The 25,265-nt window shown below is 34.2% G+C and overlaps 1 protein-coding gene and 1 pseudogene across 16 annotated transcripts in view; one reads left to right on the forward strand and one right to left on the reverse strand.

The window, feature by feature from the left end:
- Positions 1–25,265, forward strand: part of PTPN4 (protein tyrosine phosphatase non-receptor type 4) — a 180,516-nt gene that overhangs the window by 114,631 nt on the left and 40,620 nt on the right. For all 15 annotated transcript variants that reach the window (XM_081260413.1, XM_081260419.1, XM_081260408.1 and 12 more), the window contains 3 exons: positions 4,543–4,611; positions 8,773–8,898; positions 11,392–11,550. In XM_081260413.1, coding sequence (XP_081116539.1) covers positions 4,543–4,611; positions 8,773–8,898; positions 11,392–11,550 — 354 coding nt within the window. The remainder of the gene's footprint in view (positions 1–4,542; positions 4,612–8,772; positions 8,899–11,391; positions 11,551–25,265) is intronic.
- Positions 13,952–16,518, reverse strand: LOC308630482 (cytoskeleton-associated protein 2-like; annotated as a pseudogene). The gene is made up of 2 exons: positions 16,503–16,518; positions 13,952–14,919 (listed from the first exon to the last, which is right to left on the reverse strand). The product of its transcript is annotated as a cytoskeleton-associated protein 2-like (transcript).

A 25,265-nucleotide genomic window follows, 5' to 3' on the forward strand; every position in this document is an offset into this window, starting at 1 on the left:
TCTCTGAGCCTTTGAAAAACATCTACTCATAGTAAAATTAAGCCAACTAACAGATAAGTCAAAATAACTCAAGAAAAATTCTTCACTTAGAATGAAGATTAAATCATTCAAATAGAATTAATACTTTACAATTGTGAAAATGATAACTACTGAATAGAAATAAATGGTAAAATTTTTTTTAAATTTTGTTTTAATTTTTTTATTGGTGTTCACAACATTACAAAGCTCTTGACATATCATATTTCATACATTAGATTGAAGTGGGTTATGAACCCCCAATTTTACCCCAAATGCAGATTGCAGAATCACGTCGGTTACACATCCACAATTTTACATAATGCCCTATTAGTAATTGTTGTATTCTGCTTAAAATTTTAAAATGTAAAATAAATACTGTAACTTTAAAATTAATTAATTAATTAATTAATTTTTTAAAAAAGGAAATTGAACCACACCTGTAATCCCTGAAACTCAAGAGGATAAGGCAGGATTGCAAGTTCAAAGCCAGCCTGAGCAACTTAAACCCTATCTCAAAATAAATTTAAAAAGCAAGGGAAGATGTAGCTCAATAGTAGAGTGTCCCTGGCCCCTGGGTGCAATCCCCAGTACCACAAAAAAGAAAAGAAAAGAAAAAAAAACAAGTGAAAAGAAGTATTTGAATCCTTAATGTATAGCTTTAAATATTAATACATGAACTTCTTAAGCTTTCTCAATCTTTTTTCCTTATTTTTTTTAAACAGAATCTTTTCCTTTCTTTTATTTCAAAGGAAATCAGCATTATCTTTTTCAGTTAAAACTCGATTATAATTACGCATGGTCATACGTGCCTGTAGCCTCAGCCAATCCAGAGAGTGAGGTAGTAGTATCACAGAAATTTTTAAATAGCTTTATTATATTTATTATATTTGTTTATTTTTTTGTGTGTGATGCTAAGGATCGAACCCAGCGCTTCACATGTACTAGACAAGCGCTCTACCACTGAGCCACAACCCCAGCCCTGATCCCAGGAATTTGAGGCTAGCCTAGACAATGTAGTAAGACCCTGTCTCAAAAAAAGTAAAAATTAAACAAGTGGCATATATCTTGTATTCACATTAAGATTCTGTCTCTCTTTCAAGACTTTTTTCAAAATGATTTTTACCTGTGCTTAATGATGATGGTTTCTTGGTAGAAAAAAAAAAAACAGTTTTTTTTTTCTTTTTAGACCTTTTTTATATTACTTAATTACTTATAAATAATAAGCATATATATTTATATACAGACATGTATATATATTTAACTCCTGGCACTTGCTTTTTTTTTTCTTTTTCTTTTTTTTTTTTTTAACAAGCCTATCTTTTTTTTAATTAATTTTTTTCTTTTTTCTTTTAGAGAGAGAGAATTTCAATATTTATTTTTTAGTTTTCGGCGGACACAAAATCTCTGTTTTGCATGTGGTGCTGAGGATCGAACCCAGGCTGCACGCATGCCAGGCGAGCATGGTACCACTTGAGCCACATCCCCAGCCCTCCTGGCACTTTCTTATTGTTCAAAAGATCAGTAATCTACTGTCAGATTTTGGTGTTCTATATTCTAATAACAATTCTAAGCCTTTAAAGACTGTGTTTAGATAATATGCAACATATAAACTCTCTGATATTGTTTAAATTGTTCCTTCCATGGCTATAACTCAGTGGCAGAGCGCTTGCCTAGCATGTGTGAGGTACTGGGTTCCATCCTTAGCGCCACATAAAAATAAGCAAGCAAAATAAAAGCATGCTGTTCATCTACAACTGCAAAATATTTTAAGTAAATAAATTGTTCCTTCCTTATTTTGAAATTCAATTGTAAATCCAGCCTTTTGAATAAGAGTGCGCCATTTGAATCCTCTTCACTGGATAATTAATGTATCTGTCAGGATTTAGTTAGAGGAACAAAGCCTTTTTGATATTTCAAATAAAAGCAATTTAATCGAGGGAAATGGTTATACAGGTGTTAAAAAAGACTGGGAAGGCAATAGGGAATAAGTGGGCTGTGAAGAGGCAAACAGGAAAAAGGGAGAATGCCCAAGGATCAAAAACTTGGGTGACTTCTGGGCTGGAATTCCCAGGCCTTGGTACTACACTGTTAGAGCCACTGTCACAATTCTGAATCATCCAGAGAAGTGTTGCTTTAGCCAACGATGGAACCATCTATAAGATGCTGTTTCCCACTGTGCCCTGTTCCTACAACTTAAAGCAGCTACCAGCACCTTCCTGTTTCCTGCTCTGCCTTTCTCTACTTTCTGATCTTCCATCAGTGCCTTCTGAAAACGGAATGTAACAGAAAGACAGGTGGCAAAGGAATCTACAAAATGGAGTGTATTCACTCAAAACCCCTTGCTAATTGTAGCAGAGCACAAAAGGACAGAATTGATACTTATTGTCCAACCTTCAAAAGCTGATTTTTGCAGTCAAGTCAGAAAGATTTCAGACATGTCACTCAGAGCAATAGGCATGAGTTTATTGAAGGGATAGGAAAAGGGAAAGAGGATACTCTCAAGCCAGAGAATGGGTCCTGTCAGAGAAAAGAGGGATAATTAGCCTCTCCTGCACTCCAGTTTTATTGGAGATCCCAGAGAAATTTCCAGAGAGTCCCACTCAGGCCCACCTCTTAACTTTTGACTGGCAGCAGGATGACATCAGACTTTGAAATCTCCACTGCCATGACAACTCTAAGTCACCTTAGCATATACTGACCTGTTCAAATTGGATTCTTAACCATGCATTCTTACAGATTTTATGGTTAAAAGGAATTATCCTTATCTCCCTGAGTTTTGGGATCTGGTCTGTGAAAAGAGTCACAGAAGTCTTCCTCTTCAGGGTAACTTGGGATTTTCTTATCTATGTTATTTTGGGCCTACATTTCTCCTACAGATAATAAGTAGTTTACAGAGGAATGCAACATATCCTGTCTACTTAAGCCAGGCAGGGCTACAGGTAAATTACTTCTTGGAAAAGAAAGCACGTGGGGGTCAGCACAGTGGGCCCATACTATAGAATTATTCTTTTAACCTTGTGTTCCCACTACTCACATCTGTCTGCCCCCATCACTATGACAGCTCAGTCCACATTAAGTTAGTGTGTATATACAAACCATGTCTATTTGCCATATATATTTATAGTTTTAAAGATTAAGCTTTATGTTTATAGTCCCTAAGAACTTTAAAAATTATCTAAAGCACTTTTTAATCACTAGAGTGACTAGTAGTCTTATAAATGAAGTAAGAAAGACAGCATGACAAATGTTTAACAGTCTTATACCTAATAACTATACACTAAATAAACACTTTTTCCCTCATAGTTAAGTGGTGGTTGACAATACAGGTACTATTGTCATACCTAAAATGTTGAAATATTATTTTGACTGGTAACATTAGACAGAAGTATTATTTTCCCCACCAGCCTCCCCATGCACACCCGGTTATCTCTTGTCCAGAATATCCAAGGGATTAAATCTTATTCTAATGTGGAAATACAAATAGTGGGGAACCTTAATTTATTATGTCTTCCTTAGATGAAATATACTTTCTTAGGAAAGTTCAACTTATTAGCATTAAAATATCATGTTACTGTTTCTCATTTTTCCATTAAAACCTCACAAGCATGCTCTTCAGATCACACTTATTGATACTTATCCATGGAAAATGGTCTTAAAATTGCTTGAGTAGCTTTGGAGACCTTTATTAGGCTAGTCTTACATGCATTGATATCTGCATTTGTAAATGGTTATATTTGATGTACTAGAAATGTATTCACACTTAAGTAATGAGATATCACAAATCTTAAAATTCTCTAAGAATCAACCCTTTATTAACAAAGTTGGTGTGAACACACTGGTGTACAAAGGAGGATAATCAGATTCCTTGCATAAAGTGTTACTGATCAACTAATTGGTTATCTTAGTGCCCAACTCCTAATGTTATTTCTGTCCTTAGTTTTCCTTTCTATATTTGGAAATCTGGAATTGCCCCACGTCTGGACATGTAGGGAGTTGAGGATATATGTAACAGTCCTCATTATCTGTATGATTATTAGCAGTTGAAAGGAAGAAAAGCTTGCCCAAAGAAAGAGCAGTTCTCCAAGATCATCCCCCATGTTTCAGCTCCTTGCTTAAGGAATAGTGGAGACACTAGCTAAACCCCAAACCTGTGGGGACAGGACAGGGATGGTAGAGTTTGTTTAAACTAGGGCACAACAGCCTGTTTCTTACTCTAGAGAGAATGTTTTGGCAGGGCAGAACCAGGAAGGAATTCCTCTCACACAAAACTATTTTGCTCATACTCCAAGTATTTGAAAATAAAATGTCTGTGGAACACGTGTCTGTTCATTAATGGGAAAACTTCATCCATCCAGGTAGAACTGGAATGTAGTTCAGTCTAATAGTCTTATTCTGCTTTTGTTGTCATTATTGTTGTTGTTGGAAATGTCTTGTCTCATACAAAATTGTAATATAATCATATTGTGTGTTGTCATTTTATCTTGTAGTTCTCTTTAAGATATTGTACATATTTATGTATTTCAGTGGGAGAACTGAAGTCCAGTCAGTTCAGTATGGCAAAGAAAAGGCAAATAAAGACAGGGTATTTGCAAGGTAAGCCAATTCTGTTTCAGTGTCTGAATTTTTTTTGAAGAATTAAAGTTATTAAAATTTTTTTCTAAATGATTTCAGAATAGTCACAAGTCCTTTTCTTTATTCACACAATTGATTTGTTTTCCTTCCTTCCCCAAATGAAAATTAATCCTTTTTTCTAATTAATGAAAATGAGAGTTAGGATACATATATAAATTTAAAATCCCAACATTGTCAAATATCCTAAAGAAAAATTGTCATCCCAAAACAACCATTTTAAATTTTTTCCAGGGTTTATTCAAGATTTTTCTGTGCATTTATAGATATATGTATGTATATATTTGTTTCAAAAATGTTTCATGCTTTTTGTTGCTTGCTTTGATCACTTAACATATCACGCACATTTTCTTTGATGCTGAAAAAAATCTAATCATTTATAATGGCAGTATGTCTTTATAAACGGTTAAATACTTTTACAGTTAAATGTAAATCTAACTTTTGGGTTCTTTCCTTTGCCCCTGCCATGTCCCTGCCTTCACAGTAAGAGTTGTTGCTAAGACTATTTGTGACTGTCACAGTAATATGTATTAAGAGCTTATAAAAATAAATAATAACTATGAACTACTTATATTTAAAGCAAAAAATTATAGAAAGATGTATTTTGTGTTTGAGTGAAATTTATGTACCTTTTTTCCTTTCTTCTGGGGTTACCTTCTTTCTGATTTGTCTATGAATAATCTATCTAACAGGGAAACAGTCTATGGAAATGGCTTGGTGGGAAGGATTCAGCAGGTTAGGGATATAGCATTTTGCTGTGATAATTTACTTGAATTTTAATAGTATAATTCATTTTAGCATTTGTTCAGAAAAGTTTTGAATTCAGTTTATTCTTATATCTTAGTTTTAGATTTATGAGGGGAAGTTATCTTTTTATTTAATATAAATTTTAGTGGCTTGGTTATTTTGGAAGGGAGAAAAAAGTCAAAACACAGAGATGGTTATCCTAATTTACATGATTCCTGAAATTACTCAAAATCCTCCTTTTTATAGTGCTAGACACCATTATTTCCAGTTAGTAATAAAGACCTGTACAAAGTTAAAATGCACAGTTAAGTGTTAATATAAAATTGTTTTCTTTGCAATTGCTCTTAGGGAAAAAATAATTTTCTTATCAACTTTATTATTCTAACTTAGAATGAATTTTTTCTAGCTCTGAGTATGATAATTTATTTTGTACTACTCATTTAAGTACTTATTAAAATGAAAATATTTTTCCTGTTACAACTGCACCAGAACAATATCCTTAAGCCTTTTTCTTTCCTTTCCTAACAGTAAGCTTTTTTCTTACTTAATATTTACTAAAAACAATCAAAGATAAAATTTAAAGATAGCTATAATATTATGTCCATGAGTACAGTATTATAAGTGTATTTTTACCATAAGGTTAATAGCAAATGCAAATGGTTTCTGTTTTATTTATTTACTTACTTATTGTTTATTTGTTTTTTGGTAGTGCTGGGGATCAAACCCATGGCCTTGCACATGCTAAGCAAGCACTGTCTCTCTGAGCTGTCTCCCCAGCACCACAAAAAGTTTCTTTATTTTAATATTTTTAATATTATCATTTTAATATTTTTGGTCATATCAGGTTTTAGAAACTATACCTACATCTTACTTGTTCATTTTGTGTAGTCATTATTAAAATGTAAAGTTAATAGGTTATTTTATAAAACAAGTTTGCATTCAGTGAACAGTAGAGCTGGAATTCCAACATGATAATCCTTAAATGTCTATTCTATTCCTTCTGTTTTGCTGGAATTTTATGAATTCTCCTTGAAGTAAGAAGTCATCAACTGGGAAGAGGTTTTAGTGGTACTGGGCTATGTTATTTATCCTTTCATGTTTAAAAGACTAGACTTTCTGGGATTGTTTTCCTAATATAATATTGTTGTGATGACCTGATACATACACATCAAATTTCTGTAGTAATTTCAGCAGCTTTTAAATTATTTTGGCAAAATATTAAAGAATTCCAGAATTTCTCACCTGTTTCGAGATTTTAGTTGACAGTATAAATAGATAGAAAAAAATTTCTTCTTAAATTTTTTATTATAAATTTTATAGCATTTTTTTTATTTCAACTCTTCAAATTGCTTTCATACTTCCTCAGTTATCATATAATAATATCTAAGAAGAAAGCAAAACAGCATTCTCATACAACAGAAAAATAGGTGCCATGGTCAGAAAATAAATTTACCACATTGCAAACACACTGCAGTGTGGTATTTTTTTCTCTGAAATTTCCACACTCAACAGGAAACATAGACAGCAAGTTTGAGTGGGTGGGTCTCTGAGGTTAAAACTGTTAATAAAATAAAATACCTGAACTTTAGCTTTGAATTCGAAGCATTCCAAACATGCCTAGTCTTATGAGGAAGAGTAAAGAGTTTTGACGGTTTATAGTAGGTGAGTATGCTGGATATTTTCTTCCTTCAAAGGATTTTTTTCCTTCTCTTAGAAAATGAAAGTAGTTGATGTCCTAACTATAGATAGTGAACTCTCTTACAGCTTTTATTTAGTAGTCTTAAGATATGAGGGAAGAATAGTTTATAAACCTTAAGGATTAGCACTAATAGAAGAGCCATAAATGGTAAGTTATGGTAAGTTTATTTTTAAAAAATGAATGAAATAATACATATTAATTTTGTTTTGATTGATATGAACATTTGCATTGCAGTGTGAAGGAGTTGAACTAAATGGTATCCTGTAACTTAAACTCTTGATAGTGGGAAATATTCATACTTAAATTATTTTGAATTTACTTATGGAAAATGAAGCTATATCTTTTTGTTTAACCAACATTATATCTCTTTTTTTTAAATGCCCATTATTTTTTAAATTAAGGAGATATTATTATGCTAGGACATTTTTGTGGTTTGGATTCATTAGTAAATTAAGTTACTCGTGGTTTAGTAAATCTAAAACATTGCTCTGAAAATTTAATTTTCACAAATCATTAAATTCAGAGGTAATGAAGGGCATAAGGATCATATTATACTAATAGATATAGAAATTTAACTGATTTGTTAGGGGAAGGCCAGAACTAGTATTCAGTTCTCCTTATAATTATTTTAATGCTTTCTGCTATATACATGACACTGTTTCAGTTGTAATTGTGTGACTTAATACTAATTTGCCTTATGCCTTGCTTAATAATCTTTTTTATTTATACAAAAGTGTGCATACAGTACATGACAGGTTGGAGGGGGGTGGCAAACTTTAAGGGGAAAAGTCCTAATAAGTTGGAAAAAGAAATCCTATGAATTATAACTAAAAATAGCTTTGGTTTTTTTTTTTTTTTATTTCACACAAAAATTCTACCTACATTTTTATGATCTCCTTTTTTACTTTTGTAATGGGGATTTTTTTTTTTTTAAAGACAGGACTTGCCGAGTTGCTTAGTGCCTTGCTAAATTGCTTAGATTAGTTTTGAACTTGCAGTCATCCTGCCTCAGCCTCCCAAGTCACTGAGATTATAGCTATGTGCCACTGTGCATTGCATGATGTAGTAGGATAATAGAATGTTTTTAAAAAATTATGATGTAACGGAAAATAACAAACATTTTATGTGGTATGAATTTATTACAGAAATTTTAAAAACCTGGAAGATGATTTATTATATATTTTTATATAAGGAGCTTAATTAATTGTATTAGCCTCCATATAACCCTGAATTTCTAAAAGCTAGTTTAAATAGATGCCATACATTTTCAATGAATTTTGACCAGTTTTGGAATTTGCATATTAAAAAGTTTGGGGTTTTTTTAGTTGTTAACACTCCTAAAATTCTAAGGGTTTTTGATCTCTGCACAGATCAATATCAAGATCTTTTTATTTGAAGATTACTTTCAGTTCTCATATTTATATCACTATGATAGCTGACAAGTAATCACTCCCCACCACAAGACAGAATAGTTAACCTTCTAAAATGCTTTTGTAAAACAGAAAAATCCACTTTGCTATTATAAGAAAGTTTATATATAAGAAAGAAAGAAATTACATTTATTTGTAATTTATGCTGACTTATCTAGAGTGTAATCTATTAAAACACTTAAGAATTTGGTTTATAGTTTGGACTATAAAAATAAAACTCTTAATGTATTATTTAAATTATTTCTGCAGATCCCCAAGTAAGCCTTTGGCACGGAAATTAATGGATTGGGAAGTAGTAAGCAGAAATTCAATATCTGATGACAGGTTAGAAACACAAAGCCTTCCATCTCGATCTCCACCTGGGACTCCTAATCAGTAAGTACTATCCAACACCAAGTTTGTATTTAGCTAGTTGCCAAATTATTAGCTGTATATTTCCATGAATGTCTACATAAAAATTTAACTCTTTTTGATCAAGTATGTTTTTTGTTGCTCCATAGCATTATATCCTCCTTGCTTATGGCAAAAGTGGCATGGAATAATAGCTTTGGAGAATGAGGAAGTAGCGCATTGACCCTCAGTTTCCTCAGTAGTTGTCCTTCATAGTAAACGTCACTAATGAATAAATTAAAATCTATTAGTGGACTTAAAATCTCTTCAGATTGTTTTTTACACATCCTTTTCCATGTGAATTCCCAACAGAATTTCTCAGTGTAAAGATTGTTTGTAAATGCTTTACAAAATGATGTTATTCTCTTATTTAAAACCCCACCCTACTATAGGGGTGGAACTTTGTGATAATGTTTGGCTTAGCATGTGCAAGACCCTGGGTTCAATCCATAGCAAAGCAAAAACATCCCATTCATTTTCTGTGGCCTAGAAAAGAATTTACAACAGTAGTCCCCATAAGCTTAGCTACATCTATGCTAAAAAGAACTTTGTGATTTAGCACTTTTTATAGTATTTATCATAAAATGCTTTTGGTGTTAATAATAAAACAATGAGCTTGTGACTAAAGGTATTGATTATTTTAATTTTATAATAGTAACATAATGTTCACCTAATTAAGATAACGGTAAACAAATGTGTATCAGCACATGAACCAAATATATATACACCAAACTTTGTTATCCTGTAAAGTTCATTTGTAGAATACTTGAATTTTGGTATAGAATATTTGGTATATATTATTTTTTTTGGTACCAGGGTTTGAACCTCGGGGCGCTTAACCACTGAGCCACATCCCCAGCCCTTTTTTATAGTTTATTTAAAGACAGAGTCTTGCTGAGTTGATTAGGACCTCACTAAGTTGCTGAGGCTGACTTTGAACTTGTGATCCTCCAGAGTATTTAGGGTTACAGGCAATAGTCACCATGCCTGGCTAGAATATAATATTTGAAGAAGTCTTCTTTAGAAATATTTTATACACATTAATGTTCAATAAGTGTTCACTAAATTCTAAAAGCTAAATCACTGATGGGTAGTATCAGCTGAAAAATAAACTTCTACCAACTGGACAATAAAAAGTATATGTATAAAAAAAAATTGGTTCACAAAACTTTATACTTAGGTGTCTTTCTTCCTGCTAGATAAATTGGACTATGTAGTTTCTTTTTTGTTTGTTTGTTTGAACTCTATAGTTTCTATCTTGCCCATTGCAGATTACTGAGTTAGTTTGGCTTATAAAATAAGGTGTATGCTCATCAGCTTGTTTGAAGAAATTTTGGAACCTTCTTTTTCGCTCCCTTTTGCAACCAGATATTTCTCCATTTTGTTACCAGCACCACTAAATAATTATTATGAGTTATAGATGACAAAAGAAAAATTAAAACAGATGATTAAGTACTTAACAGCATCTGATTAAGTTTTCTGATTAAAGAAACAATTTTAGGTATTTTTAAATTCTAAATAGCTAGTACAGGGTAGTGGTTAAGAATGTGGACTTTAATAGTAATAAGTGTGTTGCATCTAATTAAGATAATGGTAGACAGTAAGGCTTTTTAAACTTTGAGCAAATTAATTAATTTTCCTCATCTACAAAATTATAACAGTGTCTTTTTAATATTTATTTATTTTTTAGTTGTGGTTGGACACAATATCTTTGTTTTATTTATTTATTTATTTTTATGTGGTGCTAAGAATCGAACCCAGGGCCTTCCTTGCACATGCTAGGCAAGCACTCTACCACTGAGCCACAACACCAGCCCCAACAGTGTCTTTCTTATAGTATTGTTTTGAGGACTAAAGAGGTAGTATATGGGGCTGGGACTGGGGCTCGGTAGTAGAGTGCTTGCCTGGCACGTGTAAGGCAATGGGTTCAATCCTCAGTACCACGTAAAAATAAAATAAAGGTATTGTGACCACCTATATCTAAAAAAATACATATTATAAAAAGAGGTAGCATATGCAAAATGCTTACAACAATGCCTAGTACATAATAAATTCTCTAATATCAGATGTTTTAACTAACAATGGTAATGACAACAATTATTTATATGACAGTCACTTGTAAGGATAGAAATGTGGTATTTGGTGCCTGTTCTTAGGATGTGAAATCCCATAAATAAAAAACAGAAGAATTAAAAAAGAATTTAGACTAGAAGATATTTCTAAATCATTTATTCTAATCAATTTTATAAATTTTGGATAAGATATAAAATTGTAGTGACTAAAACGTAGAAACATTTGGATAGAGATAATAAATGATTGAATGGGTAAAATTCTTGTGACAGATTTGTTTGTGTCAGACACTTTGCTTAGTCAACATAGTTAGTCTTAAAAACACAATCCCCACTGTCTCATGCAACCATATAATTAAGAAACTTGGAATATTTGAATTAAAGCTTTTTTTTTCTCTTCTTCATTTAGTCGAAATTCTGCATTCACACAAGAGGGAACCCGATTACGACCATCTTCAGTTGGTCATTTGGTAGACCATGTGGTTCACACTTCACCAAGTGAAGATTTTGTGAGTCAGAGATCTCCATCATCTACACAAGCTAATAGCATCATTCTGGAATCATCACCGTGAGACCTTTTTTATTTTGTTTCCTAATTCTATATTTTCAGATGTTAAAAATTATTTTATTAGAACTAATTTTTGATACAGGATGTTATTTATCTGATTTTTGAATATTTAGTATTTGTAAGTGAGCCTATTTGTCCCTGAGAATTTTTTGTTGCCTCTTTCTACCTCTGCCTCTGGTTGCTACTATCTTTAATTTTAAGTGCATATGCTCAGATATTTGTGCAGCTTTTGTAGCACTGTGGTCAGGAAGTAGGGTAGTGAAAGGTACAGCTTTTTTTTTTTTTTTTTTTTTTTTAAGACAGTGTCTCACTAAGTTGCCAAGGCTATCCTTGAACTTGCAATCCTCAAACTTGCCTCAGCTTCCTGGGTAGCTGGGATTACAGGCAGGTACCAATGCACAGGATGTTTTCTTCCTTGATATTTTTTAAGGGGCTGTGTTTGCGGCTCAATGGTAGAGCACTTGCCTAGCATGTATGAGGTATTCTCAGCACTGCATATAAATAAATAAACAATAATTGATAACTAAGAAAAAACATTTTTAAAAAGTTAAAAAATGTTTATTAAGATGGTCAACACTGAATAAGCCTTAGAAACCATGCATATATCAAATTTTTATACAGGTATTATTATTGTATACTTATTGGCTGCATAATTTTAAAACAATGGAAATTCTAGCTGGTAAGGTAGCACATACATGTAATCCCAGTTATCAGGAAGATGAGGCAAAAGGATCACAAGTTTAAGGAGAGCCTGGGCAATTTAATAAAATTGTGTCCTAAAATAAAATTCAAAAAAGAAAGGGCTCGGGATATAATTCCGTGGTAGATCAATTGCTTAACATGCAATAGGCCCTGGGTTCAATCCCCAGCATTGCAAAAAAAAAAAAAAAAAGCACCATAAACTTCTACTTTCTACAACGTGAAAAGACAATAAATAAAAGATAATATATAAATGGAATGAACATAAAGAACCAAGTATATGATCTTCAACCACATTCACATTATATATTAAACTGATCTTTTTATAATTCACTTATTTGAGACTGTGAGTTGACATGATATATGCCATTTAAATATTACTTCTTGGCCTTATAAAACAATTTCATTGGTGGTATTTATGTGGGGAGAACAAAAGTATTTATTGTAACCATTATGTTTCAGAGGACATGATTTAAATGTGAACATATTATATAATGAAGAAGAAAGCAGTGCAAGTATTGGCTATTTTAGAAATGCTTCCTAAATTAAAATGACATTTATTAATTTATTTGGCACTGAGGATTGAACCCAGGGATATTTAACCACTGAGTCACATCTCTATGTTGCTTAGGCAAGTTTTAACATTGACACAGGTTACCAAGGGAACTCACATTAGATTTAAAATTGTGAATATTCACTGTATTGAGCACCTTTTTTTTTCTTACACGAAGTACCTTCTCTTAGAATGGCGTAGTTAAACTATTCTTGGTAACCTCATTTACAATCAAAAGATGAGCCAAGAGAGCACAGATACAGACTTAGTATCATATATGAAAAATGATAGTCCCAGCAACATTGGAGGCTAAGGCAGGAGGGTCACAAGTTAGAGACCAGCCTCACCAACTTGGCAAGACCCTATGCAACTTAGTGAGACTGTATTTCAAAATAAAAAGGGCTAGGAATGAGGCTCAATGGTAAAGTGCCTCTGTATTAAATCTCCAGTACCAAAAACAAACACAAAGAGATAATGAAGAACCATAGGCATTTTAAGGGATAAAACAGAGCACAACAGTCTAGTTAAATTAAGTTTGGTGGAAAACTTCATAACCCATAACATTTGAAGTGGGTTGATCTTTCTTTGTTCCATAAGGGATTTAACCTAGGGCCTCAGGAATGTTCGGCAATACAGTCTACCAATTAGCTATACTTCCAGCCTCATTTTTACTTTCATACTAATCAAAGAAAGGGGCGGGGTGGCCATTCTGTTTTAAAAGCAGAAGGTATATTATAAATTTGGTTTTGGTGGTTGTTTGTTAGTTTTGGAGATTGAGTCCTGGGGTGTTCTACATATAACCCCAGCCCATTTTACTTTGAGACGGTATCTCATCAGATTGCCAAGGCTGGTATCGAACTTACAGTCTTCCTGCCATAGTCTCCCTTGTTGCTGGCATTACAGTGAGCACCGTCATGCCCAGATGACATTGACTTATTTTAAAATTTTTTGCTGGTGTGATGGCACTTACCTGTAATCCCAGCAGCTTGGGATGCTGAGGCAGCAAGATTTCAAGTTCGAGGCCCCTCAGCAACTTGGTGAGACCCAAAGGCTAATGGTATAGCTCAGTGGTAAAGCACCCCTAGATTCAATCCCTGGTGCAGATAGATAGATAGATAAATGGTCAATGTAAAAACATAAATTTTATCTTTAAAACCTCATTTTTTCATAATGCAACTGATATATTTTGACCAGATTATTCAATGTTTGTAACATTTCTTCTTTGAGGCATCCCTTTTTAATTATGTTCAGGCATTCAAAAAATGTTTTATTTAGAATTTTTTCCATAAGCAATCTTTGTTCCTCTTCTTTTGCCATGGTAGTCCTGACAAGACCCAAATGATTTTTCATTTTGAACTTAGGCTCAGGCTGGGTAACTACTGAGTTAGGATGGCTCTTCATCACTTTTGCTTTACCAGCTTTCCAATCACTCAGATGAGCTTTTCTCTTTTCTGCAGTTTCTCTGGACTGAGCTGATTCTCTCAACAATTGCTTTTGTTCTAGTATGTCTTTACTGATGTATTTTTTTTAGCTTTTCTATCAGTTCGATATTAGACGATGAAGCAGGCCTGGCTACAATTTCAGATGCTATGGTAATGCCTTATTTCTTTTTATGTTCTGAGAACTGGTTTGACACTAGAGAAAATCATTTTTGACTGTAATAATTCTCTTTCATGAGGCCCTTTTTGAATTTTAACACTAGCAGGGATTCTGCTGGTTCCTTACTTCATGGTATCCTGGGTATTATTATGGTGACTTCTAATAGGATGTCACATACGTTGTGTGTTCTGGGATGTAGTGCCTACAAATTTAATGGTAGCATTCATACTGGAGGCTCCTCGTTCACTTCCCGTTACTGGTGTTTACAGGCTGAGGCTTTGTGGCTTTAGAGAGAGTAGTTGAAAATCTGTGTAGTTGCACAACTCTTTGACTTGTAGAGGTTTTCTAAATGAATTAATCTTAGACTGAATAGTTTGGCCAAGATAAGATCCTAGTACAAGTTTCATGGGTGTATAACATCTTGCTTTGGTTTCTCTGCAGTCATTTGTTACTTTTTATTATTGCTTTTAGGGTGAAATACCTGGCTTTTAATGTCTTATTTTGACTTTGGGGATCACCTTAATTTGTAATGACTGCAGAGTTTGTCATCCTCAAAAATTATGTTTCAGTTGCAGTAGTAGAATTGGTTAACTCATTAAAAGGTTTTAAAGAAATACAATTTTTTTTACATTATTGTATTTTTTTATTTTGATTGATTGAATGTGGTACTGGGATTTGAACCCTGGGGCACTGTGCCCCGGAGCTATAACCCATCCCTTTTATTTTTATTTTAAGACAGGGTTTTTCAAAGTTACCCAGTCTGGGATCAAGCTTGTGATCCTCTTGTCTTAGCCTCCCAAGTAGCCAAGATTACAAACCTGTACTACTGTATCCAGCTCATTGTTATATTACTGTTACTCTTTTGATATTTTTTTTCCTTTTTCTTGCTCCCCACCCTGCCTTTACACCAGTGGGCTAAGGATTGAACCAAAGGGTGCTCTACCACTGAACTACATCACCAGCCCTTTTTTTAAATGCATATATGTATATTTAGTTGTAGATGGACACAATACCTTTATTTTATTTATTTATTTATTGTAATTTTTTTTTAGTTGTAAATGGGCACAATATATTTATTTTTATGTGGTGCTGAGGATCTAATCCAGCAACTCGAGTGTGCTAGGCTTGCGCTCTACTGCTGAGCCACAACCCCAGCCTCATCTCCAGTCCTTTTAATTTATTGAGACATAAAAGTTACTTAGGCTGACCCTGAACTTGGGATCCTTCTGCCTCAACCTGTCGTATCACTGGGATTAGAGGCATGCTTCTTTTGATATTTTCTTTTTTACCCATTTTTGTTTAAGTTTCAGAATTTTTGTCCCTTCTTGGACCTGGTCCTCAGATGTCATTATTCTCTGTCCTCTACTGGATATCTGATTTTTCTGTTTGTATGCAAAATGTTTTTTGTTTTTGTTTTGTTAACAAATGTTCCTTGAGCATTTGTCGTCTTTGCTCTCTGAACATGGTCCAGGCCTTCTGACTCAGGAGCAGCTACAGGTCTATTGGGCACAGTTAGGGTGCTTATTGCAACCTGGGGTTAGGGGTACATCTCCACCTTAAACTACTTGGATTCTCTCAGGCCACCACTGCCACACAACGCACGCATCATTTCTAAAGTTCATTTCTACATCACATTGCACCTGATTGATATATAAATTCAACTCCTTAATTTAGTATTTAGTCCATCAATTTAATATACTAATGATATCCTCACATTAATGTTCAATACCTTAATTTATTGGCTTATATAATACAGATAGTTTCTATATATGTGCGAAAATGAGTTTATAAAAAGTAGAATATGTACCATTGTACTGTCATGTATAACTAATTAAAACAAATAAAAAATAAATATTAAAAAAAAGTAGAATATGTACAAGACACAGATAGGTAAGAAGATTCATTAATTGTTGAGAAAGAGAAAGGAGTACAAGATATAGTGAATGTGAACAGCTTTAAGTGACAGATAGAAGAGATGAATGGTCAGCAATGCAGTTGTAGGTACTCTAGAAAAACATGACTAGATATCTGAGCCATCGTTATCCTTAGACTGGGCCAACCAGAGAACACTAGCTAAGCTATCAAGGCCTTGGTAACTTACATCTTGGGTAAAACATTTTGATGGTTTGTATATATTATGAGTAATGAATGAGTAGGACATATATACATACCATAAATGAGTTAGCAAAGGATAGGATTGATGGAAATTTATTGTTTTATTATGTTAAAAATTAAAATTTTAAAACTTTTGGGTTTTTTTAAATAATCATTTTCTTCTTTTAAAATTTAAAAAGTATAAAGTAAATTTTCTTTTTTTTTTCTCCCCTATATTGAATTCAGGGATGCTCTACCACTGAGCTACATCTCCAGCACCCCTGCACCATTTTTTTAAAAAGACAGTGTCTCAGCCAGGCGGTGGTAGCACATGCCTATAATCCCAGTGGCTTGGGAGACTGAGATGGGAGGACAGAGTTCAAGCCATCCTCAGCAAGCAGGGCTGGGGATGTGGCTCAGTAGTCAAGTGTCTCTGAGTTCAGTCCCCAGTACCAAAAAAACAAAACAAAACAAAACAAAAGACAGATTCTTGCTTAGTTGTCCAAGCTGACCTCAAATTTGCAATCCTCCTTGCCTCAATTGCTCTAGTTGCTGGAATTATGGGTGGGGGGCACCACACCCAGCTAAAGTATAAATATTGAGTCCTAACCAAATTATTTTAATCTATTTTTTCTCTCTCTCTCTCTTTTTTTTTTTTTTTTTTTTTTTTGTTGTTGTTGTTGTTGTCGTTGTTTTGTTTTGAGACATTGAGAATAGGGTCTTGCCCATGCTGCCCTCAGTAAACTCTTGATTCTCTTCTTCAGCCTCCCAAATCACTGGGATTATAAACATGTACCACTACAAACGACTTATTTTCTTTCTTTCTTTCTTTTTTTTTTTTTTTTTTAGGTACTGGGGGTTGAACCCCCAGGGGTTCTCTACCCACTGAGCTACAATCCCTTTTATTTTGAGATAGGATCTTGTTATAAATTGCTGAGACTGGACTCAAACTTGCAATCTTGTTTCAGCTTCCTGAGAGGTTGGGGTTATAGGTGTACACCACCACATCTGGCTTTTTTGCAGAGCCTGTTTTAGAAAAACAAAACGCACACAATTGAATATTTTCACATATATAGATTATAAGCCCCCCAAATCATTTGCCCCCTCAAAATTCCTTTCTTTTGCTTTCTGATCTAAAGTGCGGAAGTATATTCAGAAGAGAGTATAACCATGCAGTGTTTTTTCTTCCTCTCCTTGGTTCACAGAATTTAAAATGATTGAAGCTTTCTCATAGGACATGAGGTATAAGTTTATGTGTTTGTATTCAATTTTGAATTTATAACATTGCATGTGAAATTTGACCAGTTTGACCTGAATAATAATGAGTTCCAAGAAGATAAGTTTAAACCACGCTGCAAAGAAAAGACCACTGACTCCAATTTAAATCAAATTAAAGCAAGTTTGTAATTCCTACTGGCCGGGGCTGTCTCTCCTGAAACCCGTGGGAATAGAAGACAGCCCTGCAGCTCTCAAGGAGTGCAGCTTTATGGCACAGAAAGTTGCAAAAAAGGGGAGGTGTCTTGAGAACTTACAGAAAACAGGATTTTGACAAGCATAACACAAAGGCAGGTAGTAGGTTTAATGGTCCAACACTTAGGGAGTAAATTTAGATCCCAATATCAGAATTTATGAGGCGCCACTAGAGTTTCAGAGAGAATCATTATCTGTAAGTTCTCAAGACACCTCCCCTAATTATAATAATACATTGGTTGCTTACAGTTGGCTTTCACATAAATTATCTCTTTCTACTTAGAAGAACTCAAAGAAGTAGGAAAGATATATAATATCCATTGTATAGATGAGAAGCCACACTTAAAGCATTTATCCCAATTTACAGAACAGAAATTTAAGCCTTCTCTTCCTAAACTATTGAGAACTTTTTACCCCAAACAAAACTTTGGTTTTTTTCTTTTGTTTTTTGCAATTTAGAAAAAAATTCTTTGTTGTGTAGATTCCGTAGATTTCAGTTTCACCATTGGCTAAAAGTGAAAAAAAAAAAATTCAGACAATGTTGGATTAAGCAGGAAGCTTTTCAGCATATAATGGTTTTTAAGATCTTACACTTTTTTTTTTAAGTTGACAGATGAAATTGTAGTGAAGTAGATCTTGAGATCATCTTACCAATTCTGTCATTTTTAAGAGAAGTATAGGATGTTGGTTATACTGTGTAGAATAGTCACCATTTATACGTTGGTGTAACAGAGACCATAGTTTACCATTTTCTTCTCTTTAACAGAAAATTAGACTGTTTTAGTTTGTAGTTTTATGAGATATAAATAATTACCCTCAATTAAATTTTAACAACTTAACAGATGTTTATTGTAATAAATTTACACCACAAATACTAGTACACGATATTTAACAATGAAGCCAGGGTATTTGTATAAAAATAATCACAGAGCATGTGAATTGCATGATTAAAATTTTATTTTTTATTAGGAAGCAAATTGCTAAAGGCAGCAACAGAGAGCTGCTTTGACTGCAAAATAAGTTGCTTTCACTGCTGTTGTTAAAATATTTTCTGAGAAATTAAAGCTGAATGGACTGAAATAGGCAAGTTTTGGCCCCCATGTTGATTGACAGTTTTAACATTTTTTTTTTTTTTTTGCTTCTATGTGACAAGATATTGCCCTGTCACCAGCACTTAAACATGAAATTTTCATTATTTGTTCTCTACTTAACAGTTTACAAAATGTCAGTTTAAGATAAGCCAGTCACTTATGGTAAAACAAAAACAACCCAATATGAAATATGAATGTTTGGAACCCTCTTAGAATTATATTCCTATCTCCCTTTCTCTTTATACATTTTTAGTTGTAGATGTACACAATTTTTTTTTATTTTTTTAAATGTGGTGCTAAGGATTGAACCCAATGCGTCATGCATGCAAGGCAAGCGCTCAACCACTGATCCACAACCCTAGCCCTCCCCTTTCTCTTAACATGTGAAAGTTAACTACCTATGTACAAAGTTTACCATAAGATTTTATATGCAGTAAATCTTGTGCAGTATGTTTCAAGCTCTGACTTCCCATCCCTTGGATCATTATCAGTTAAAATAAATATGGATGTATTAAATCCCTGATCTCTACTATATACCTTCTTCTCATTAAAATATAGTTTTTATTAAAATTTAAGATATTACCATTTATAACCTTGATTGTTTTGGGGTTTGGAGATTGAACCCAGGTCTGCTCTTTACCACTGAGCTATACCTCAGCCTCAGAATGATTTAAAATAATCAGGTTTAGGATATGCTTTTTTAAGTCCCAAGAGTTCTGCTAAGGCCTCACGTAAAGGCAGACAGGAGGGGTGCTTAGCCTTTTATAAGTTGTCTTCTGAGAAACATTCCATTTGAAGAAAATATTCCACTGCTATAAAAAGTTTAGAAACTTCTGCTTTAAAAAGAACTTTTCAGCTGGGCACAGTGGCACATACATGTAGTCAACTTGGGAGATTGAAGGAGGAGCAGGTTCAAAGCCAGCCTTGGCAACACTCTGTCTCAGATTGATTTTTTTTAAATTACGGTCGACCTTGTAGCTTAGTGTAGAAGGATTAACTAGCATTTACTAGGCCCTGTGTTCAGTCCCCAGTCTCTCCTCCCACCACACACACATTAAAATTAAATTGTTGTTTTAAAAAAAGAGAACTTATCTGCTGCTTTTTACAGTTAGTTTCTTTGAGGTGCAATTATGTAGAAGAGCGCAAGTGGCTGGGCACAGTACACGCACACCTGTAATGCCAGGGGCTCAGGAGGCTGAGGCAGGAGGATCTCAAGTTCAAAGCCAGCCTCAGCAATGTAGTGAGGCCCTATACAACTTAGGGAGACCCTGTCTCAAAATAAAAAGGCCTGGGGGTATGGCTCACTTAAGCGCCCCTGAGTTTAATCCCTGGTACCCAAAAAAGATAAAAGAAAAAGCACAAGCTCTGGATTCAGACAGGATTTAAACTAGGTTACATAACTTCTAATTATGTGACCTTTAATGAGTTATTTTATCTCCGGAAACCTCAATTTTCTCACATGTTGAAAACCAAGATGATAATAGTGTCTACCTCATAGAGCTGCTCTTAGCATATAAATAACTTTCTTCAGTTAATATTTAGGTGTATATATATACTGAAAACTTTTGCTTCTCTTGTCTATAATTTATTTGTCTGCATGTTTTGAAGTGTGATTATCTGATTAAACACAGTAAGGAATTCCACAGATTCTCAATATTTCCTTAGGTCTCTAATCACAAGACTTTATGAAGACTTCATAATCCTCAAGTGTTAAATCCATTTCCCTAAACCATTGTTTCCTGGATCAAACATTCTAGAATTACACCTATTGAATACCTACAGTTTTGTCCATCCTCATGAAATCCCTTTGTTAGATTGCAAAGCTTTGCTTCTCCTCTGCTGCCTCTCAGCTACTGGCACTGATGAGATCCTTCTGCAGCCAGCTTTACCCAATTCCTATTCCAGTCTTGATCAATAAAGTCTTGCAATATATTATGAACCATGCAAATTCTTGGCTGGTTTAGGATAAGAAAATAAAAGAACCAACGAGAGTATGGATAAAACGAGATATCAAGCAGTGGAGGCTCAAAGGTGACTTAGAAGCTATATTTTCAATAGCAAAATTAATTGTAGGTGTCTAGGTTGCTCTAGCTGTAGTTTGCTTACCTGCCTCCCATCTCTGGCTGGTCTCTATGACTTGTATTTCGCAGCTAAGGTCAGGGACTTTGAATTTGGTTGAAACTAAGAATCTCAAGTCTAGGAGCCTTATTCTAGAATAGATTCTTAGTGATAAAATAATATAATAGCATCAGTTTTATTGTGTATTAATCATATCCCTGAAAATGTATGTGTATTTTTATATGCACTTTTTAAATTGCCTTGAGCATTAATTAGTAAGCCACTGAAAGTTTTTACTTTTACTGTATAAATTAGCCAAAAAGTCAAAAGCTTGAATTTTAAACCAGAATTCTTTATCTAATGTAATATAGATAAAGTATAAGTCATGCCAAATCCCGGTGAAGACTAGGATGACTCTGACTATCGTTAAATGAGACGTGATCTTCTGGTGCATGTATCTCCAAAAAAAGTAGTAGTTTCAAAACGAGACATCATTCCTGGCAAGTTTGTATTAGCGTCTCCCAAGAAATGAACTTTTTGTTTGTTTCCTAGTTTTAAATTTTAAGAGCTTTATGCTGCTTCTATATTAGATAGGTATGTACAATTGAAGCTTGAGCACTAATTTTTTTTTTAAATTCACAACTTTAAAGGTCTGTCTTGCTCATTTGTCTTTCTTAAAATAAACTAAAATAATAATTTCAGGATTTCATTTCTTTCTAACTTCGTATATGAAACATAATTTTTAACTCTCAGCTTTAAAAACAGATAGATGATGGCCTCCATTAGTAAGACTCCAGCCACAGCCCTGATCCTGGCTTCTTTCTTTGGTTTCTCTTGTCCAAGGCCCATCCAAACTACCTGTCAGTAGATGATAACCTTTTTAAATTATAGGGCCCTTTCTTCAAGGTACCAGCTGTTATTTCTGATGCGGCTGTGTTTCACTGTGCTGCTTGCTTATTCTCTCCCACATATGTAGGGCCTCTGCATTCTGTTATACTTGCCAGATATTTGTATGTATGTATACATAGAAACCAGATCTTTTTAAAGAACTAGTCTTATTTTCATGGTATTATTTTTAACTGTATTATAATTCCTAATCATAATGCATGGTTCTAGATAATTCAGTAATAGGTTACATTGGATAGCTATACATTAGATACGAAGAAGAAAATTATCCTTCATTAAGATAAATAAATACGTTTGGAATGTATTTTAAAAATATAATTGATCATTTTTGCCCAATATATGAATTTCAAGAGTCTGATCCCCTTGATTAATTTTATAGATTTTAAGTGTGTATGGGTATGTGAAAGTGTGTGTACATGTGTGTATACAGAGTTTTGACTGCTAAGTTGGAAACATAGAAGGGGGAAATAATTACCAAGATTTCTGGCAGAGCACATAATTAGAGTATAAGAGCTCCCCAGCCTGTCAGAAGCAGTTATTTGAAGAGCTTATCTGTCACTCTGAGAAGTTACTTTTACATAAGACAGAAGGCAGGTAGCCTATATCCTGAAACAGTTTTACTTTTCTTTCTTCTGCTACCTTTGTGTGGACTACAGACCTCCAACCCAGGTATATACGTGGACTCCCTTCTTGTCTCTGTCTTCCTCCTGTTCAAAAGTTAGGGAGAGGTTGTGCTCAAACACCCAGTGAAGTCTGGCAACTAAGACAGGGTGGGGACTCAAGTGGATTGGAGTACCCATCCCCCATCAAAAAGTAGCTGCTGTCACTTGGCTGTATCTACTCTTGAACAATTGGTAATGGAGACCCATTTCTTCCAAAGCTTACAGATTTTTCATTCTGAAAATCCAGATTTGTATTGTATATAATTATTTTTATAATTTATTTATTTATTAGATTTGTATATAAATTTTGAAAATATGGTCATTGATTCACATTGTTTTTACAAAGACAATGGATGGACATGATTGGTTTACAAGCCATGAATTTATAACCACTGTTCTAGGACAATGATTTTTAATTAGAAGTGCACAGTAAAAATCACCTCTGAAACTTCTTTGACAATATGTGCCTGAACTCTTATCCTCAGATTTAACTGCTTAAGCCAAATACCATTATATCAGTGTTATCTCTCTGGAGTGTAAGTGAGCAATGCTATGATTATGCCCATACCCATGAGGTTTGGCTGACTTAGATATTATACAGTTGATCAGGCTTGGGTTTGTCCTGTTATATATTTTGGTACTATATTTAGACTGTTAGACCAAGAATAAGTGAAGTTGTTCCTGCATTTCCATCTGATCCCAATAGTACCCTCTCCACTCAGTTTTATGGATAAATGCATCCTGAGTATGATAGTTGTTAGCACAATCAGTGCGGGTGGGAAGCTTCTAATCATCTTACCTAAATGATTATACTTAGACCTAAGTTAGGTTGGAGACCTATTGTTCATTGGATATGGAGTCCAGTAACTTCTGGTTTTTGATAAGTTTGGGAGACTTTATTCACTGACTTTTAGAAATCTTGAGTTCTGTCAAAGGATGTCCATTTTGATCTTTTGTAATCCATTTAGGAGACCCTGGTGGAAGTCTGTATTCTAGATCCTGGAAACATTTCCTTGGAGTAGCAACATTTAAATGTATTGTCCAAGAGGCTTGGGTTCTTGGCAATGGAAAGTAGTAGAACAAAAACCTGCTATGTTTTGGACCTGGGATCCCTGCCTAAAAGCAGGTGTCAGTGAAGCTTTTGCTGAAAAGAAGGGTGTGTTTGTGTTTGTGTGTGTGCTGATGAGTCACAGACCTATCAGAATTTAGAACATTTGTGCCCTGAGATACTGGTATGCAAATGTCCAGGCCAACTGGGCACTATTGTTTACTTACTGAGTGGTTATATTTTATCAAACTAGAAAACTTTAGAACTCTTTTCCTTAGGAGAAATACACCCCACCCCCAAAAAAGCAAATTCCCTGGAAAACCGTGTAATGACATCATTCATTGTTAATCCCCATATCTACCAGGTTTCTAGTAGCCAACCTCTAAACAAGTTCCCACATCTTCTAACAGAGAATATATCCAAGGATCACTCTGTCAGTGACCTTTCTATTATCTTGGGCTAAATTATGCTGTGCTTGCAAATGAGTCAAATTTACAGGGACTTAAAACAACAAATGCTATTTCTCTCTTACGTTTGTGACTGCTTCACAGTATCTTCATGCTAGGTCTTAGGGTGACAGTAGTCCCTGTTTGAATGTGACCAGTCTCATGGCCAAGGGAAGGAAAGAAGCATAAGGAATCATGTGTTTTTTAAAGCTCCCTTCCAGAAGTAACACTTACTAGACTGGGGGTGTAGCTTAGTGGTAAAGCCCTTGCCTGGCTTGTGCAAGGCCCTGAATTTGATCCCCAACTGAAAGAAAAAAATTATATGTATCACTTCTATCTACACCTCATTGGCCAAAGCAAGTCACATGGCCAAACCTGATGTGAAGCCAGGTGAGTGTAAGGAATATTTTAAAAAATGATAAAATCTAACACAGTTTTATTTTCTCAAGACTTTAAGGCGTAGTGTTAGGCATCTGTTGTCAGTCAACAAAACTGAGTAGATACTAAGTGAAGTATGTATCTGAATTGCACAGCCACAGCCATGTGGCTTGATATACAGATATACAGAGTTAAAACTTTTATCTGTCCTTAGGCAATGAGATCGTAATCCTTATGTTTCCCCAGAGGGCCTCCTGCCATCTCAGAGGTAGATGATAACCTCAGTGGTGGTCAGTGCTCTTGTGGAGAACTATTTTTCCCTTTCCTGTTCTTTTATAACTTCCAAACTCAATTTCTATAGTGTCCACTTCCAAGGGAAACAAAACCTCTGGTTCCCCCTTCTGGCCTTTGTGGAAAACTCAGATAGTATTATATATACTGTGATTGTTCTTAAAATCTACAATTTCTACCTTGAAATTTCTCCTGTAATATCTAGGTTTTTTTTTTTATCAATTCCTGCTGCCACAAGTTGAGGTTATGCTCCCTAATGTTAATTGTATTTTTGCTTTCTTACCTTAAATTATGTATCTGACACTTATTTCATCCAGTTTTGTCTCTTCAGTGATGATCTCTGCCCTATTATAATCTTGTTACATTATTAAGTTACATTCCTTGAATCATGTTAAAGAAAATAGGCCAGCTACTTGCAGT

The sequence above is a fragment of the Spermophilus citellus genome (assembly GCF_964194105.1).
Source record: "Spermophilus citellus genome assembly, chromosome: 11".
Lineage (NCBI taxonomy): Eukaryota > Metazoa > Chordata > Mammalia > Rodentia > Sciuridae > Spermophilus > Spermophilus citellus.